This window comes from Chelonia mydas, chromosome 10 (genome assembly GCF_015237465.2).
Source record: "Chelonia mydas isolate rCheMyd1 chromosome 10, rCheMyd1.pri.v2, whole genome shotgun sequence".
Classification (NCBI taxonomy): Eukaryota; Metazoa; Chordata; order Testudines; family Cheloniidae; genus Chelonia; species Chelonia mydas.
Genome location: NC_051250.2, coordinates 25,286,749 through 25,305,128, shown reverse-complemented (window position 1 = coordinate 25,305,128; position 18,380 = coordinate 25,286,749). Strand labels below are relative to the sequence as shown.

The window sequence follows — 18,380 nt, the reverse complement described above, 5'->3', positions numbered from 1 at the left end:
ACCACTTTTATCCACCTGAAATGGATAAAATGGAGGACAAAACTAATATAAACTTGGATTTACCTTGATTGGAAATAAACATAATTAAAAGCAACACAACATACAATTACAAAAACAAACAAAAAAATCTCCCACTACACGGATAGTTAAAACCAGAAGCAGTAAATTAAATTCATTTTAAAACTGAAATGGGGGGGGGGGGGCACTATAGATTTAGTTAAAAAACAAACACTCCTGCTGTTTTTGACAACAACCATATTCAATTTCAGAAAAAATTATAAAGGCCATCACGTATATAACCCCTATTAAATGTTTATTGACAGGTCTAATGAAAGTAAGCTTCTAAGAATGTTTTTGATTATGAATACAAGGAACACATTACAGCAATAATCTATAAATCTATTGAGAGCTTACCTTTAGAGACTCCAGATTTTACTTTACACCGTTTATAATATTAGATTTGAGATTCTGGACAACAAAAAGTTTTGTACAAGGCAGGCAGAGTCAAGTCTACTACAAAGACTCTACTACAGCTTTACAAACAAACTAGTAAAATAATTTTTCATTCATCTTATTTGTACATGGTTCCCTCCTGGAAAACCTTTTATTTCCTAAGCTCGAATGTGACTAGTTAGAGGCAAAACACCAACAAAAGAAACAGAATCAAAAAAATTCACAAAACAAAACAATCCCTCCCAGACCGCTCCCAAACCCAAAAACCAACCAAATCCAGGGATATACATTGGCAATACTAGAAAAAAAAATACATCTCAGTAAAACCTTATTATAAATGAAAACTGTACTTCCAGGGAGAGTAGAAATCTTCTTCAACCTCCACGTCATCACTCATCGAAGTAAAATTTTATAGAAAATTTTATTCAACATACAACATTTTCCAGCAAAAAAGGCAATATACAGGAAGAGTTGTTGTACACTGCGGCTACAGAAACAAAATAAAGTACTGGAAAAGAATGTAAAATTAAAAGTGTGAATTACTGATTCTATTTGTACTGCACTCAAAACTAGACACTCAGCTGGCATTAGCTCCAAAATAAAAGGAAGCAGTCTGGGGACTGAAATAAAACTACACACAATGAATATCAACATCAGTGAAATTCACTTGCAGACTCACCCAACAAAATTAACCTCCAAGTGTTAAATTGTACATGTTCATTAAATATACAATTTCTTTTTGTTTTTTGTTTTTTTTGTTTTGTTTTTTGTTTTTATTTATTTTTTTACAAAGTCAACAGCTTACTAAAACACTAGTGAGCATGCCCTCTGTGCTGAAAGGCTATTTCTTGTGTTTTTTTCCCATCTCTTCCCATGTTAACTAAATTAATTATATTTATAATCCTGCTTTTGCCAACTTTGAGTGTCATTCTATTTGTCAAAAGGCAGCATAGTAATCCGCAATGGTATTTGTCAATGTTTTTCAATTGAATAAAAACGCCCTAATATCTTTTAGGACCCAGAGCATCCACTTGGCAAAATGGGATGCAAGTAGCGACTGAACAACATAGGAACTAGTTTATTAAAAAAGGATCCTATGAAGCTGGAGGAGACAAAAATCCCAAATAAGTGCCAACAATGTACACAATGAAGTAGAGATTGCTATTTATTGATGATGTGAGGTTTTCTGCATTTACAAATGCACAAAAATGTCATTTAAAGTATAACTGAAGGAAATAAATCTGATGTGAGTCTAAACATAAGACTTACTAGCTGCAGTGATGGGGAATACCACACCAGGAAGGGCAGCCAGACAGCTTATGCCATCTATAAACGTACTACAGACAAATATTTTGCCAATGTCAACTGTTCTACTAACTCTTCCCTCATTATGCTGACAATTGCCTTGCATTACGTTTACCATAAAATAACTCTCATTGGCATCCAAGCTTTATAAAAACACCTTCATTTTGCTCAAAAAGGGCAGTCAATAGATACAGAGAAGCCAAACTGAACAGCCTCAACAAAATAAAATTAACATCAGCAGCAAATCCTCTTGCTGAAGACTTCAGATATAGTGCACGTGTACCAAAGTTCTACTGTTGTTAAAAAGGTGCACACACACACTGACATTTGTCCCTTGCCTTGAACAAACTGGTTGGGTAAGTCAGTTATGGATTTTAATAGCTTTTTCAAGGTAAGTGTAGCGACTTCTCTTTGGGGCTTTATTGAAATGGTCAAGCCCTAGCCATGGCCTTGGATGAGACATGTTGCCTAGAAGAGGAAAAAAAAACCAAATAAGCTTTTAAGACACAGTAGCAACCTTACATTTGCACAAAATATTTGCATGCCTTACACGGAACAGCCTGACTCTTACAGTACTGAAGCACTCCAGAAGTCTGTAGAATGTTTTCATAGCAACCACTGCATTTCCACTAATACCCTAAACTGTGTCCTTGGATCTACTGGATACATACACACTACCTAGCTGTTGCTACCACAATTTTACAGACAATATGCTAAAAGTGAATAATTGCTGTACTACTTTATGCCCAAAGACATGAGTCTGAATGCATCAGCTTTCATAGTTCTCTGAATAAAAGAAAAGTTGGGCCTGTTCTGAAGAGGAAAATACCATTTAGAAATACCAAGTATCGGAGGCTGTACTTTATTACTACCATATTTTAGGTTACTCTTGCCATGTGATTTACTTGGGGCTTGTCTACATGACTGCTAACTTATGTTGCTCAGGGATATGAAAAAGCCACCTGCCAAGTAACGCAAGTTACATCGACTTAGAGCGGTGTTCGTACCGTGCTATATAAGCAAGGAAACGCTCTCCCGTCGATGTAGCGCATCTTTACCAGACACGCTGCAGTGGTGCTGATGTAGCACAGTAGTGAAGACAAGCCCTTAGACTTAACAGCATTAAAGTACACTCATGTTAATTAACTCTAGTTGGAGTTTTTGAAGAAATCATGCAATTGAGCCCCTGATTTTAGTCATCCAAAAAAGTTTACAAACATTTTGAAAGCATTAAAAATACAGGAATTTTGTCAGCTGTCCAATTCAATACTTTGTGTTGCCAATAGTTAGTTTTCATTATGCACTGTAATATCTTTAGAATGCTGTCTGTCTATTTCTTACAAATGGAAGAGAGCTCCCTTTAAGGCGTCCAAAATGCATCAAATGTTCTTTGGAGTGAAATGAAGAAGACAGTAGCTTAAAAACCCTATAGCAACAAGGATCTGACACTGGATTCAGATCAGTCAACTGTGATGACTGAAGTGTGAAATACTTGACCTTTTTCCTCTAGAAGGTTTGTGTGCGCGCACTTCGGATACATTTTCCCCATTGAAAAAGTAAATTCTTTTTCATCTTGGCATAATGGACAGTGCATTATAAAAACATATGTAAACAATGCCTTTTAAAGAGATACCATCGCACACCATAACACTGCTCACCACTGATTAATGACAGGAAACTAGTATTCTTTTTTAGGTCTTGTCTAGAGTAGGATTTAAAGGCGTGGTATAAGAATGCTAGCTAACATGTTTTAAAAGCCTACTTAATTGCTGTGCTTGTCTACACATGTGCAAAACTGGTCCAATTAAAGTCTAGGACACAGGTTTAACATGACCTGTTTAGCATGTGTAAAAGTCTACACACTGGCTACATCTTAGGCCAGATCTACACTATAAACTTACACTGGTTTAACTACATCGATCAGGGGTATTAAAAATTCACATCCTTCAGTAATGCAAGTACACTGATCTAACCCTGGTGTAGACAGCGCTATGTCAATGGGAGGGCTTCTCCCGTCATCATAGCTGCCACCTCTTGTGGCAGTGGATTAACTATGCCAACAGGAGAAGCTCTCTCGTTGTGCAGTAGCATCTTCACTGAGAGAGAAGAGAGGGTCCATAAAAATGGGTAGCAAGGCCAGGGAACACATTCATTGATTCACCACAACTTACACTGGAGCTTCAATTGTAAATTCAAAGCTACCCTTTCCTAGTAGGACCCCTAAGAGAAGGCTGTGGTACAAACACTGCTTGCTTTCCCCTGGGTAAAAAGCCCACAGAGTGTATTGGCTCTGCTTCTCTCTGCAAACATGGTGAATGGAGCTCTAAGCATTAGTCAAGTAAAGAACATGGCGAACAGGGTACACAGACAAATACAGATTAGGTTACATTTCAGCACAGTACTCATCTCTTAAAGTATATCTATACAACATCCCTAGTTAACGTTCTGTTCCTGTTTGATTCCACCTTCACTGAACCTTATTATGGTCTCTCTTTACAACAAGTGGGTGAGAAGAATCTGAGTTCAACCACCTTTGGGGGAGTCTTAAAATTAAGAAGCTGATAAGAATGGAGCTTTGTACTATATAGCAATACTACATATGTATGTTATTCCAATAAAAATGAGGAAATCAAATATTTATATGAACTAGAGTAAGAGGAGCAATATAGCAAAGCTTTTAGCTTACATTGCAGCTTTCTTCTCTTGTACAATATGTTGTGCGTGTGCGTGTGTGTGTTCAACAGTACTCAGCCACTTAGGCGCACATGCTTTATTTGACTCATGGGGGAACAACAAGTGGTTCTGTAAGTGTGAGAGTATACATATTTGCATTCTTAATGTATATTCTCCCATGCTAACTAATCTGCACACAACACAGTGTACATATACATTTTATATTTATATACAGATACATGAGTGAACTACATAAAAGCATATTCAGTGTGTGGACACTAATGTACCTTTTTATTTCCTGAGTCAGGGATGACTGCATAACTAACAAATGGCAGAGGAACTGCTGCAATTTAAAACAATAGTGTCAAATTAACCAGCTACTCACCAGGTTGGGGCTCAAAATCTTTCAAGTTCACTTCATACTCATCTTCATTTAGGTATTGGTGTCGACCCATCATTACAATGGCAAACTTAAACTTCAAAAGGAACAAACTGTTAAGAGTCTGGATGGAAATAAAACGCTACAGTCTTTTCAGCTACCTATATTTGGTATAGTAATGCAGAAAGAGTATTAATCTGAAGTGGCACATATTGCAAACAAAGGAAGGGGAAACCCTATAAAATATTATTTCCAACATTCTCACATGGCACCTTCTTCCCATCCCATATCCCATAATCTGATGAAAACGCAATAGTATTTGATCTAAACTGAGTCTCTTATGGTAAAACAGCTGCTCTATAATCCTTAAGTACACTATATTAGAGCTTTTTTTATTTTGAACTCAGGATCAATAAATTGAAATATGAACTCTCCCCAACATGATGTTACCTTTTCAAATTCTTTTTCTTGGATGTCCAGCATTGTTTGAATCCGCTTCATCACCTCTCTGAAGTGTTCACCCTAATAATTTTTTAACAGTAGATATCAAAAAATATAATTTAAATCATCATTATAAAGAGAAATTGGTTTAGTGACTGTTGTGATTTTCCTGCCAAATCCTGCACTGCAGTACAATTACATAAATTATCCAGTTATTTTCAGAAACTATTACAGAAATTTCAGTACCACCTACTATGACATGGTAGTAAGTGAAATCTACATTTTCAATTCACACTGGGTCATCATTGCCTTGTATGCAAATTGTTCCTAATTTGATTGATGTGTTTGCACAACTAAGGCCAAGATACAAAGTAAGAAGTATTGCAACCAGAAGAAAAACAGTGTTATAAAAAAATAGAAATATCTTCTCTAGCACCTTGTCATTTTAAATTCCTATAATCTGTGAATTTTTTCCCTCAGCTAGCATTATCTTTGAAATTAAGTAACTCTGCCTTGTATTATTTTATAAACCCACAAAAGATGACGTACTGGAAAACACAAAAAAGAAAAGGATCAATCAAAAGTCAGCCATCAAGAACAGGAAAAAACAAAACAAACAGCCTCCCTTATAAATAGTACTAAAGGTTTATTTGGCACTGATCACAAATATGAATACACACAACTAGTCTCTCTGAATTCTGTGACAATACACACATTTCTGGGTCCAAAAATCTTACAGAATTAGATAATATTTATATGAACTGGCAGATGAGAAGAACAATAGAAAAAGATGCTAACTTTCAAAATTCTAACCCAATTGTTTTCAATCTTGCAGGGTTCATTGTCCTTGAAGATAAAGTGTATGCTAAGTGTTAAAAACAAGCCCTTTGACGTAAGAGCTATGAAGGTATGTTGGAACGAGGCTTGTAGCAAGTTAAAAGTATTCATTTTTCACAGCCATCACTAAAAAAAGAGAGCCAATTTTCTTCATATTAGCCACAAAATTAACCTTTTGGCAAACACTAATCGTGAGAAATTTCAAGCCACAAGGAATATTTTAATTACAATTGTGCCTCGAAGTCCCAACTGATATCAGGGTCTCATTATGTTTGGCACTGTACACACACACAGGAATACAGTCACCACCTCAGAGATACTGCAATCTAAACAGCGGTGTGGCAATGTTATAAATATTGTATATTAAATTTAAATATACGATATTAAAATAACCACAGGCAAGAGAGGAAGTTTCTCAATTTTTACAAATGGGGAACTGAGGCACATAGATATTAAATGACCTGACCAGGGTTACACAGGGAGTCTGTGGAAAACGCAGGAACTGCTGAATCCCAGTTCGTTGACTTAGTCACAAGATCACCATTCTGCTTGAATTTTCTTCCGTAAGTCAGAACGGATGGAAAACAAATGTCAGAATAGAATAGTTCTGAGAAGCATTTCTATAGAGGTGATGCTCTAATACCTATATTGACACCTATCACACATTTGTTTGTATAGGAAGTTAAAGAAATGTTATCTAAATACCACCACAGGGGAACAACAGAAATATGCTGTACCTGGTGTATCCTCAGCAAGAATGGAATTCCAAATGTCCCAAAAACCTCTTTGTGGAAATGTGCTACTGTGATTAGCATCTCATTTTCCTTATCTATATCTACCTGGTCCAGAGGGATTTCCTATATTAAGACATAAAAATGGTGATCATTTTTAGTTAAAGTTAAAACTGCCACAATAAACATTAACTTGAAATATCAGAAAGCAAAACTGACTAATGGTCTTTACATAAGTAACAATTTGACCAACAACATACTTAAAAAGCTAAATGGAGTTTCCCATTTGACAAAACATCATTTAGAAAAGTCTTCTCTGTCGGGGTGTGGAGGGTGAGGGGAGAACTTCCCCCCCAGAGAGGCTTTCCATACCCCATACAATTCCTTCTATGGCTTGTCTGGCAGGGACCTAGAATCGTAGGGCCTCTGTAGCAAGATACTTCACATTTAGCTTGAAGTTCTGTAAGAGGTCAAATGTTGTCTCTTCTTTTTACCATTCCTTCTGAAAATAGCTTTTGTTTGACATGATATGGAAGTGGCCCTATTTCTAATGGACTTCTGTTATTTGCCATTTTTCTTTAACTGACAGCAGAAGCCGGGAGTCCTCAGGAGCATTGATTTGCTCATGAACTGCTCATGATTTGCTGCCAGAGTAATAACACAATACTCTCTTTCCTGCTTCCTTGCAATACAAATTTGCATTGACAGCTTAATTTCATTTTCTACTTAGGAGTTCTGATGTAAGTGAAGTTCTGAATGCTTAAATTATTTAAAGTAACAAAAAAAAAAAAAAGGATTAGCGGCATTTAATGCAAATCTTGAGAAAAATCACACCCAACCTATCTAATTTGACTTAAAAATCTAACCTTAATTAAGAAGGAAAGGAATAAAGTATGCAGGCACAAACAGGCTTATAACTTGGGAAATAGGGCCTAAGCATAAAAATATACAGTATGAGTCCCCATGTCAATCTTAGAATTACTGATGACGAGACAATTTTCTCACGGATAGCTCCTTGCAAAGCTTTCATTTCCTGTTAACATTTTATGCTCAAATGTTATTGTAAGAATGGAATTGTTACAAGATCAAGAACTTCAAGGTATTCTGAAGTGAAGGAGAAACTAGGTTCTACCATTTTTTGAGGGGTTCTCTTGAAGAAAAAAAAAATCATGTCAATTAGCTAGTTCATTCAAATGGCCACAATACCTGAATATCAGAATCTAAGGATGGATAATGTAGCCCTCTCAAAAACAAGTGCCTCGTATTTCTTTAATGAACAAAAAACAAACGATAAAACATTTACCTCTATTCGAAACGTTCGACTTGTTGCTGGTGATAAACACTCTAACAGCTCATCTTCCTGATGGACACCAATTATTTTGTAGCTTACAATTTCTAGAAGCCTTAAAACCAAAATGAATAGGAAAAGAATTAAAAAACAATGCAACATGTATCTACTAAATCTTTAGCATATTACTATATCCAGAATTAAATGTTAATACAGGTTATTTTAAAAATGTATTCCTACTTTGGAATAATTAAGCAGTAAACTCAGTCCTGAAGAGTGAGTGTATCTGCAGCACAAGCCAACAGATGTTTATTTAAATTATCTTCTGAAGTCTCTCCAGTTATATGACTGTCTTTATTTTGGAAAATTAATAGCATGAAAATGCAGTAAATCGTTGTAATTTGTTTGAATTTGCAGTTGAAATCTATGAATGCTAAGTGTCGCTAGGATTTAATTCTAGGAAGTGGCATAATAATTTTTTTAAATGAATTTAGCTCATATTAAGAGCTCTAAAGCCCTTTACAGTTTTTAAGCCCACAGTGACAGACTATGTTAACTTGCATTTGATTTTTCACTGTATTTTGAAGCACAACATTGTTCATTTAGGTGAAATCCACAGTGTCATATCCATTGATCTATATTTTAAAATAACTGTTTTTTAGCTACCTTTTTTACTTACCTTAGTTTTCCTGAACCTTTCTCACAGAGTTCTACTGCTTTTTTACATTCTTCTAACAGGTCCCGTACACACCCATGTTTATCTGGATATAGTGTTATTTCCTTTACAACACAATAATTAAAATGAGACAATCAATGACTAGAGAAACTGAAATCAAAGCACAGAAAACACTGAAATCTGACTTATTGCTAGACCTTGCTCAACAGATAATGATCACTAATGTGTACACAAAACCCACGTTTTTTTAAATTCTTTTTCCTAGAAACAGTATTATGGAAGCCACATAACATTTTCAGGGCACTACTCAGAAAGCAATGGATGGATGCAACTCTTCTTCTTAATGAAAATTTCAAAGAGGAACAATTACTAAATACATAACAAATCTTATGTTTTTGGTGTAGTCCTTAAAAGTCAATATTATATAAGATGCCACATGGTTATCACAAAACTATCCAAAGGCTTATGAGAAAAGAAATTACAATGACTCCAGGGTGGTAGCTAAAATTGTACTAACCTCTTCCCTAAACTGGCTATTTAGCCATATGCACTTAAAACTTCTCCTGTTTTCAAAGTCAGTAATTTTCATTTTAAGCTAGAAAAAAATGAGATACACTTCAGACATACTTGTAAAGGCAACAAAAGCACAAAAGCACAGTGGTATAAATAAGGACTCATACCTGCTGATAATAAAGTTTTTTAGGTTGTCTAGGTTTGAAGAACTGCAGGAGATCTCTTAAAGTACCTTCATAATTATGTCTAAGAGGATTACCTGGGCCATCCCTATAACTATACAAGAAAACAACATATAAATATCACTTCATAATCCATTGCCATGAAGTAAAATCTGTTGAGAATGCAAAATAAATTTAACTTCCAGTACGCAAATTTACAAAATTTCACTTTGGTATGAAACTCGCATGCCCAACCTATGCAGCACTATAGTCATAGTGATTTAAGGGGAGATTTTCAAACACACATAAGAGATTGAGAAAGTTCTTGGAAAGAAATATTTGGTGATGTTAGCTGAAATAAAATTTAACTAGGCAAAGAATTAATTTTGTGGCAATGTGGAAAAAGTTATTAAATGATTAAATGACAACCTAATTCTAATTTGTTAGTTTTAAATTATTTAAAATTAGTTTAAAGATATTTTGCAAATGATGACAAAGCTAAACTAGAAAGTTATGTTTATAGGAACTCATCTTACCCTTGGGACTTGAAAAACTGTAGTAGCATTGGGTCTGTATTAAGTCTTTGTGCAACAGTCTTCGCAACCTGTGGAAATAAAAGTTTTTTAAAACTTCTAAATGACAAACCATTTATGACACTGCTTTGTCTAGGGTTATGCATAATACTACCTTCATATTAGGTTCCAATAATCCAGTCACAGACATATAATACACACTACCTACATGAATGGTGACAGAGTCCAAGAGCAGATGTATTTGGTATATTAAGTGGGTGGCCACCACCAGTTCTTGAAGATTCTAGGCCCATTAACACCTTGTAGGAAAATTAGGTTGCATAGGTATACATGAGGGCATAATTTGGCTGAATCTCTATTTCTGGTGATGATACAAAAGAATCAGAACACACAGCAGACTTTCAGATCCCAAGGTTGATGGGCAAAACAGTCTAAAAACAAAACATCTTTTTACTTGTAAGTGAGCAAATTTTATTTGCAAGTCATTCTCAGAATGTAAGCAATCCTACTATGTCATTTTTAGAAAGTCACTTTTCAAAGCAGAATAGCATTTTAAAGAAGAAAGTTCTTGGTTTTATACAACCAGCCGCTATTAGTAATAAAAAAGAAAACACTCTGGAAGGGAAACAACTGAAATCGTGTTAACATAGGCAGAATTTATCTAAACATATTTAAGATTTTCTGTGAGCAGTAAGTGGCTCTTTAAGGAAAACTTTAAAAAGGCAAGGTAGAAAGTATGAAAAGGGGACTGGAATTATTTATTTCTAATAGAACACACAATGTGCTAGGTGAAAAAACAGAAGTGAAAGCACAGCCCAGGCCCTGAAGAACTTCATCTAAGAATATTTCTTCCAAAGAGTGGTGTCTTGACCTACTAATTAATCTGAACCTGATTATGTAACACCCCCCACATGGCTGTGAATGGGAAAACAGAAGGAGAGGAAACAAAGTAGAGTGGAATACATACCTGAAAGTAATTCATTCTATTGGATAAAGTAACAACAAATCCGGGATCATTGGGGATAGTCTTATCACAGAAAATGACATCAACACGGTGGTAAAGGTCTCTGAAGTATTCTTTTGCTGTTGGCAATTCACTGTTATCATTTTCTGGGTCGTCCCTACAAAAGCAGACAAATTGTACCATCTACATTATACAAGTAGTTAGGGAGTGTTAAATATGTTCTACAGTGAATCAGAAATATTACTGAGAAATACAGAAATGAAGTTAGGAAACCGTTAAAGAGCCACCCTTTGTATACACCAGGACTGTAATTGTCAGCCGTGATTCATACCTTTTGAATATATACGTGCTGTGCAAGAACTTCTAACACATTTGCACGCCATGCGTACTTATTCGGCAGCATGCTGACTCCATTTGTTTCAGAGACATATTCTAATGGCACTCGTTCCCCCTTCCCTCCCCTGGTATGCTACCACATACCTTTACTACATTGCTGAAAACATCTTACATTCTCATGAAAGGCTTTTCTTAGTCACTTTGCACAATGGCTGGATGTACAGTAGCATCCCTTGAACCACAGGTGTGAAATGTGTATAGACATTAGTATGGGTCACTACTGACTGGTACCCCTATCTTCAATAGCACCAGTGTACAAGCTGTGCACTTACCCAGAAGTCAGCAGCCAGCCAAAGGTGCATAACACCAACTGGGTCAACAGGGAATGCGAGTTCCAAGGCATGACATGAGAAATACATTCATCTCACATAATCTGGGGTAAGAGTGCTGAAGATAGACTAGCTGGCTTCCACCCACTGTCAGCCCATGGAGAGAAACAGAGCAACACAGTTGGGTGTGACCATCAGGAGTAAGAGCACAGAAATGCTGATTTATAGTCCTGACAAACTTAAGTAAGATCCCTTTAATGGATATAAGCTGCAGGAGTTCTCCCTTTGCCTTGGAGAAACCTCCAATAAGCACCATCATCCCTATTATTTGAACATGTGCTCAGTTAAGTCAGAAGCATGTCATCACTGTAGGCCAATGTGTGACTAGTGAGGAAGCACGAGTAAGAGGAAGGCAGCTTAGTTCTCGGCGGAAGTTATAGTAGTTATAACACAGAGACTTAGATTAGAATTACAGCTAGGCTCTGTTGTATAGTATTTCAGTTACGGTGGCTCCAAGGGCAAAGCTGCAGAATTCAGACTGCCTGCTGAACACAGATCTTAACATTATCTGTGAAGAACTATGTCAGTATTTATTGGTCTTCTAATTCAAGGTGAGGAGTTTTTTTTTTAAATCTTACAAGTGACAGTTTAATATTCTGAATAATTTAATTCCCCCGCCCCTCCAAACCAGTAAGTTGATACTGCTGACTATGTCTGTCAGTAAGCAACTATGCTTTTGAATATTTGAAAATCATTGTTAAAACTGCTAAATAGAAAATCTTTCTCCACTTAAATTTAAGGAACCAGGTGATGTAACCATAACTATAATCATCCCTTCAAAACACATACTTCTGAAACACTATGATGTCACCATCCATGAGTTCATCAAGAGCCTTATCAAGAGATACATCATGGTCTTGAATTCTCTCTGTTAAATTCGGTTTAACTTCCTGCAGTAAAAACAAAAGGGAAAACAATCAGAAGAAATAAATGACAAAATAGGAAACTCTCACCGCTGAAAAAATATCGCAATGGAAGATGACTCATTTTCTTTTTCAATCAAAATTTAAATGAATGGGGGGGGGGGGGGTGAATTTTGATGATTTTTTAATTCACATTATATTTCATTTACAAACTTCACTGCTCACAGTAGAGTTCGCTATTTCTACTTTACCCATGAAATTTGCACTAGATTCTCTTTTAGTTAAATTGAATCCATTTTAAAATGTTTTACACCGTCCATCACATCTTCTCAATAGCCAGCCCCAATTCAAAATTCTCCAGTGCTCGAAGACTTATTTTTCAAATCACGCAACTTTCAGAATAGTAGTAGAACCCATTAATACTAGTTTGTTTTTGGCAAGGTGCAACGGATTCACTATAACAGGCTGTCTCTCCTTTTTTAAAAGGAGTGGAAAGCCCCTAGAGTATTAAATACACACTATTTTAATAACTATAATACACATATATTGTGAGTTGTTTACTGGAACATAAATATCTTTGTTTAAAGGAACAGGTGGCAGAAACTTTTGTGGTCCTCATCCATACTATTTGAAAGAAGGCGCTTTTATAAGTTTAATGTAAATTTGGAAGTGACTGTATATATGGAAGTTCCCTGGTAGCAGTTCTGCCTGTTAGTACAGAACTCTGTAATGCCCCAGGAAAGACCAGTGAGAGCAGTTGGCTGCTGGCAAAGCAGGCACCTAGTGGCATTAAGAGCTCCTAGTCCTACTGTAGCAAGGGCCTCACTGCAGATTCAAATCCCACTAGAGCAATTTAAAGTGGTTATAAACATGTATTACTCCTACACTTTGGTGAAAGGGTGTGGGAGCTCTCACTTGTTGCCTGCTGCCTCACACAGTGTGGTGGAGGCAGGAGAGGATGCAGCATTCCCTCCCCACAGCTGGAAACAGGTCACTGCAGATTCACGTGCAGAGGGTCAGGCACTGAGAGCACGCAGGCCAGCCCTGCTAGCAGCAGCAGCTGTGCTATCATGGTGACTCGGGGAACATGCATGGATTTAGTGCTAACAGCACATAGTGTGGCTCACACAGGACTTCCATGCAGATAAATGTATCTTTTAGAGTTTAAAAGTTTCCCTTACCTCAGACTGTGCAAGCAGAAGTTTTAAAGGGTAAGACTTTTTAGTCACAAATTACTAGTGGTGTTTTTGATTGCTGATTTCAAAGTTAGGATTCCAACGATATTCTCTTGTGCCCAAGTATTCAAAAACTTCAGAGCCATAGCTTTTGGGGTACAGCAGATTAACCAAACATTGCTGTGCACAACATCTTTAACAGTGAAAGCTCTGTTTGTTAACTGTAGGATGCACAAGCTGTAAAGTTTGTTACTTTAAAATATGTGCTAGAATATGTAGCCAAATCATAACTAACAGCCAGTTCTGGAGGAAAAGGAATGCTAACAACCTTGAGAGAGTTTAACAGAGTTTTGTGGCTAAATTATTAGTCACGCTGATGCAAAAAACAACAAAATCTTATAAAGGATTCTGGCTTTTAATGTTTCAGAGCAAGTGTTCAGAATTTAAGTTTCTGTGAATTCAGCCCCAGATTAAAGGAAACGGTAATAATTTTTTGAATAGCACAGAGAGCTACATAAGTATTTATTAAAATAAATATGCATAATCAGATGCATTTTATAAATTAATTTTCAATAGTTCAGGAACACTGATCACTCTGAGTATTTCCATTCAGTGAATGGCACCATTTTATCTCAGTGAAACTTGTCTCTTGGTGACACAGCATTGTACCTAATCAACAAGAGGAGGCTAACATCATGTGGCTGAGTAGACTTCACTGTTAAACCATCACTGTTTGTTATCAAAGCTAGCTATTAATTTTTTTTTTTAGTTATAAAATTAACCTTACAAGCACTTTGAAACTGACTGATTTTCAGAGTTTCCAATGGGACCGAAGCCTCAGTTGGCTTTATGTGTGGTTATGGTTTCTTATGTTTCTAAATGTAATATCTAAAACTATTTTATTTCTCACTTAAAATGTTATTTTAGTGACATGTTCTTTGTATTTATATGTAGTAGTTAAAATCTTTATAAACATTACAGTTTTTCCTTAGAGGAAAACTTGCTAATGGACACACAAATCTAGATTTATTGTAGGAATAATAATCAATCCAAACCTCATAGAGGATAAGGTTAGTTTCTTGGGGAAATCCTGCTCTCTCACACATAACTGGAAGCAAGTCACCTATTGGAAAAGAAAAGAAGCGTGAAGTATGTTATAGCTTTCACTAGTAGCGAAAGCTATGATTAAAGTTGCAAAATGGTTCCATTATAACCCCCCAAATTTTCAGATGTCCAACTTTATGACAAATTTCTCCTTTAAATTGAAACTTCCCATCCTTAGGTTTAGCCCAAAAGGGGATTTGTTATTTTAATTTGAGGAAATTTTGCACAGCCATCTGAATTCTGCTAGCATAAAATAATGCCATAGTTTTAACCACACACACAAAATAAACAGAGCTAGAGCAAAACCAAAAAGTTTTATGCATAACATTTTGAATGTAAGTTACTGTTAAGGTAGAGCAACATTTGCTTTGCCTATGGGCAGAGACGTTATTAACAATAAGAAATCCGAGTATCACTTCTGAACAGGTTCAGTGCACATCCGCTAAGGTTTTTCAGTGGAGCTTAATGAAGCTCCACCCTCTTTATGATGTCACATAGGAGTGAGGCACATTAGAACTTTACACACACAGTCTAACCAGACATGCATAGGGGCTGCAGCTGCTGGTGGGACAATTTTCCTGAAGTCATTTTACAAAATGTTGCAGCAGAACACTTGTCAAGAACACTATAAAACTGCAACATTCAGGAATAAGAACATTTGCTGTAGTCACCAACACACTGTAAAACCTAAATTTTTAAATAAAATTAGAAAGATACAGCCAGCTCAATACAAAAATCCATAGACTGCTGCCCCATTAACCCAGTGTTGCAGATAACTGTCTGCAGCTAAATCTCAGCAGCAAAGATGGAACTCACAATTCCCCCACCCCATTCATTTCAATGACATGTGAACTTCAAAGCCTTGCTGGGGACATTTAAATTCTACAGTTATTGAGTAAAAACAATTTTCTCTCTTAAAAAAAAAAGGGGGGGGGCACTATTAAGCTATATTAATGAACCATTAAGACTTCCCAGTTAAATTTAAGTTAGGAAATAGAAATGTTAAGGTTCCTGCAGACATGTTGCAAACCTTGCATATTTCATGCCATACTTCTAACAATATACCAAATTATATGTTTATCACATAAACACAGGAATAGAAAATATTAGGCACGTCTAACAGACGGGTTAATGCTGCTGTAGAAGCCTTCATTTTTGTATTTCCTGAATTTTGCTTTCAACAGTATAACATTAAATGAAAAATGTTATATTTATATAATTGATCATATTATATTACAACTCAACAAGAGTTTAAAGACTTACGTATTTTACAGGATATAGGTGTATAGATATGTCCACAGTAATTCAAACTCCGAGTCTTTGGATCATACATCTTCAGAAACAACATTACATCATCTACAAGTTAAGAAATAAAAAATAATCTGAAATAAAGCCATAATTTGAGCACATCTGAAGATCACCTAACCGTAAATTCCATTTTCATGCTCAAGGCCACAGTAGTCACAAAACAATGTCTTTAATTAATGAGCAAACATGTAACCTGGTAACAAGATAATTTCCTTAAAATACTTTTTAAGTACTGAACCCAAATAACACACACACAGCTGATTAAATTAATTTCATTCATTCTAGAACATCTGAAACCCCAGTCTCTCTCCACCTTGGAAGAGGACAACACAAAACGAGGTCAGGTGATCAAAGTGCATTGAGAGCCACAGTCTGACAGACATCTTGTACATCAGGCAGACTGAGCGCCAAAGAAGGAGCACTCAGTCATTTTCAGGCACATATAGAATGAGAGATTTTGTATTTTCTGAAATTTTAGCATATATACTTACGATCTTTATCAAACTTGGGTAATGTTGCTCCAGTAGCTGCCATCTCTGGATCTACTGTTTCCAAGAATATTGTCCATGGATTTTCATTGTCACTGAGCTCAATCATCTGTTTGTTTAGGGAGCAGAACACACAACATGAGCAAAAAATGACTTTAGATGAGTTTCATATAGGCAGAAAACTTAGTGGAGTGGTCAAACTGCATAATTTAAATTAAAACAAAACAAGAAATTAAAAGGAATCTTACACTGTTGGGAAAAGTCCCTCATTTTTAGCTATGTGGGTGAGAGTTAAAGATTATATGCAATCCTTCACCATCTTGCTAAAGTAAGCAAAACAATATCAAATATTGCTTTGGTGTGTGTTTTTTAAAAAGTTACACAAGTTTTAAACTGCACAGAATTTTACTTAAAGTGGGCTCTCTTGTATGTTTAAAAATATTTTATTTCCATCCATGTCAATTATAGTAGCAAGAACAAAAATTAAGGATAAACTTAACACAGGGGTTAGTACAACTTTTTGTATCCCTAATTGTATTAATATTTATATGCAACACTTGCTATTTTATGAAGTTTCTAAAGCATTCATGGAACTCATATTTGCCCTTACATTTGATATTACGAGTAGTAAAATTTAAACAAGTTAGTGTCAGTGACAGATGACTAATGATTGTGTCTCCTTTCATTACAGTAAAAAGATCTAGATCTGCCAAATCTCAAAATCAATCCACCAAATCTCAAACCTACTCTAAATCAAGAGCTACCGTACACTGGTTCTAGATTTCACAAGTTTTCCTATGTCCCCTGTAACACCATAGGTTAGTTTGTAGCACTTAAGATTTTGATGTCCTGAGGCCACAACTTTACTGTTGGAACTGTAAATGAGACAGACTTAGAATTAACTTTTCCCCTATTAGTAAATATTTACAGTTTTATTGCCATCTGCTTCATTATCTAACATCGCTGGTCGTTTAGTTCCATTACTTCTTGCTTGCATCGGCCACAACCGTATTTGATCCTGTGGAAATCCCTAAGTTAAAAGAAAGTTAAAATTATAAGAAAATACAAATAGATTAAAATACTTTAATAAAACCAGTCAAAACTAGTCAGTGTACAAACACTCAAACTACGACAGAAAGAAGTTACTCACCTTGTGCAGTAACTGTGTGTGTCACTATGGGTGCTGCACTGCTGATCGGAGAACTTCAGTAACGGTGTCCATTAGACCCGCACATGTGCTCTCTCTCCTCATGCTGCACCACAAGGCTAGTCAGTGACGCGGGCTAACCCCCCTCAGTTCCTTCTCTACCGCAGGGTCATTCACAAGAACTCCGAAGTAGAGGGGAGGAGGGTGGGTTGTTGGACACGCACAGGGACACATCTCAAAAAACCATTGTTACTGTACAAGGTGAGTACTACTACTTCGTGTCGTGTCCCTATGGGTGCTCCACTGCAGGTGATTCCTGAGCAGCATCCCTTCTGGGGGGCTGAGACTTCTTTAACTGACCCAACTCCAATGACAGCACAGTGGAGCCGAAGATGGCATCAGTGGCGGAGTCCCCAGTGATCCCATAACGTTCCACAAAAGTGTGGACTGACACCCATCTTGCCACTCTACAGATCTCTGATAGGGACATTCTTGAATAAGGTAATGGATGAGGAGATCGACCATGTAGAGTGTGTACAAATAGTATGTGGAAGGGTTATCCTGAGAACCTGGTAACACTGTCTGATGCAGTTCAAGAGACACTTGGAGAGCCTCC

General features: G+C 36.3%; 1 protein-coding gene across 3 annotated transcripts in view; it reads right to left on the bottom strand.

The window, feature by feature from the left end:
• Nucleotides 1–296: 296 nt before the first annotated feature.
• The window catches only part of USP7 (ubiquitin specific peptidase 7), a 193,585-nt gene continuing 175,501 nt past the window's right edge, over nucleotides 297–18,380 (bottom strand). For all 3 annotated transcript variants that reach the window (XM_043524404.1, XM_043524405.1, XM_037910410.2), the window contains 15 exons: nucleotides 17,546–17,647; nucleotides 16,621–16,726; nucleotides 16,085–16,177; nucleotides 14,773–14,840; nucleotides 12,469–12,569; nucleotides 10,958–11,111; nucleotides 9,994–10,061; nucleotides 9,464–9,572; nucleotides 9,301–9,378; nucleotides 8,787–8,887; nucleotides 8,123–8,222; nucleotides 6,826–6,945; nucleotides 5,261–5,332; nucleotides 4,817–4,907; nucleotides 297–2,226 (listed from right to left, as the gene is read on the bottom strand). In XM_043524404.1, coding sequence (XP_043380339.1) covers nucleotides 2,120–2,226; nucleotides 4,817–4,907; nucleotides 5,261–5,332; nucleotides 6,826–6,945; nucleotides 8,123–8,222; nucleotides 8,787–8,887; nucleotides 9,301–9,378; nucleotides 9,464–9,572; nucleotides 9,994–10,061; nucleotides 10,958–11,111; nucleotides 12,469–12,569; nucleotides 14,773–14,840; nucleotides 16,085–16,177; nucleotides 16,621–16,726; nucleotides 17,546–17,647 — 1,470 coding nt within the window. In that variant the 3' untranslated portion in view covers nucleotides 297–2,119. The remainder of the gene's footprint in view (nucleotides 2,227–4,816; nucleotides 4,908–5,260; nucleotides 5,333–6,825; nucleotides 6,946–8,122; nucleotides 8,223–8,786; nucleotides 8,888–9,300; nucleotides 9,379–9,463; nucleotides 9,573–9,993; nucleotides 10,062–10,957; nucleotides 11,112–12,468; nucleotides 12,570–14,772; nucleotides 14,841–16,084; nucleotides 16,178–16,620; nucleotides 16,727–17,545; nucleotides 17,648–18,380) is intronic.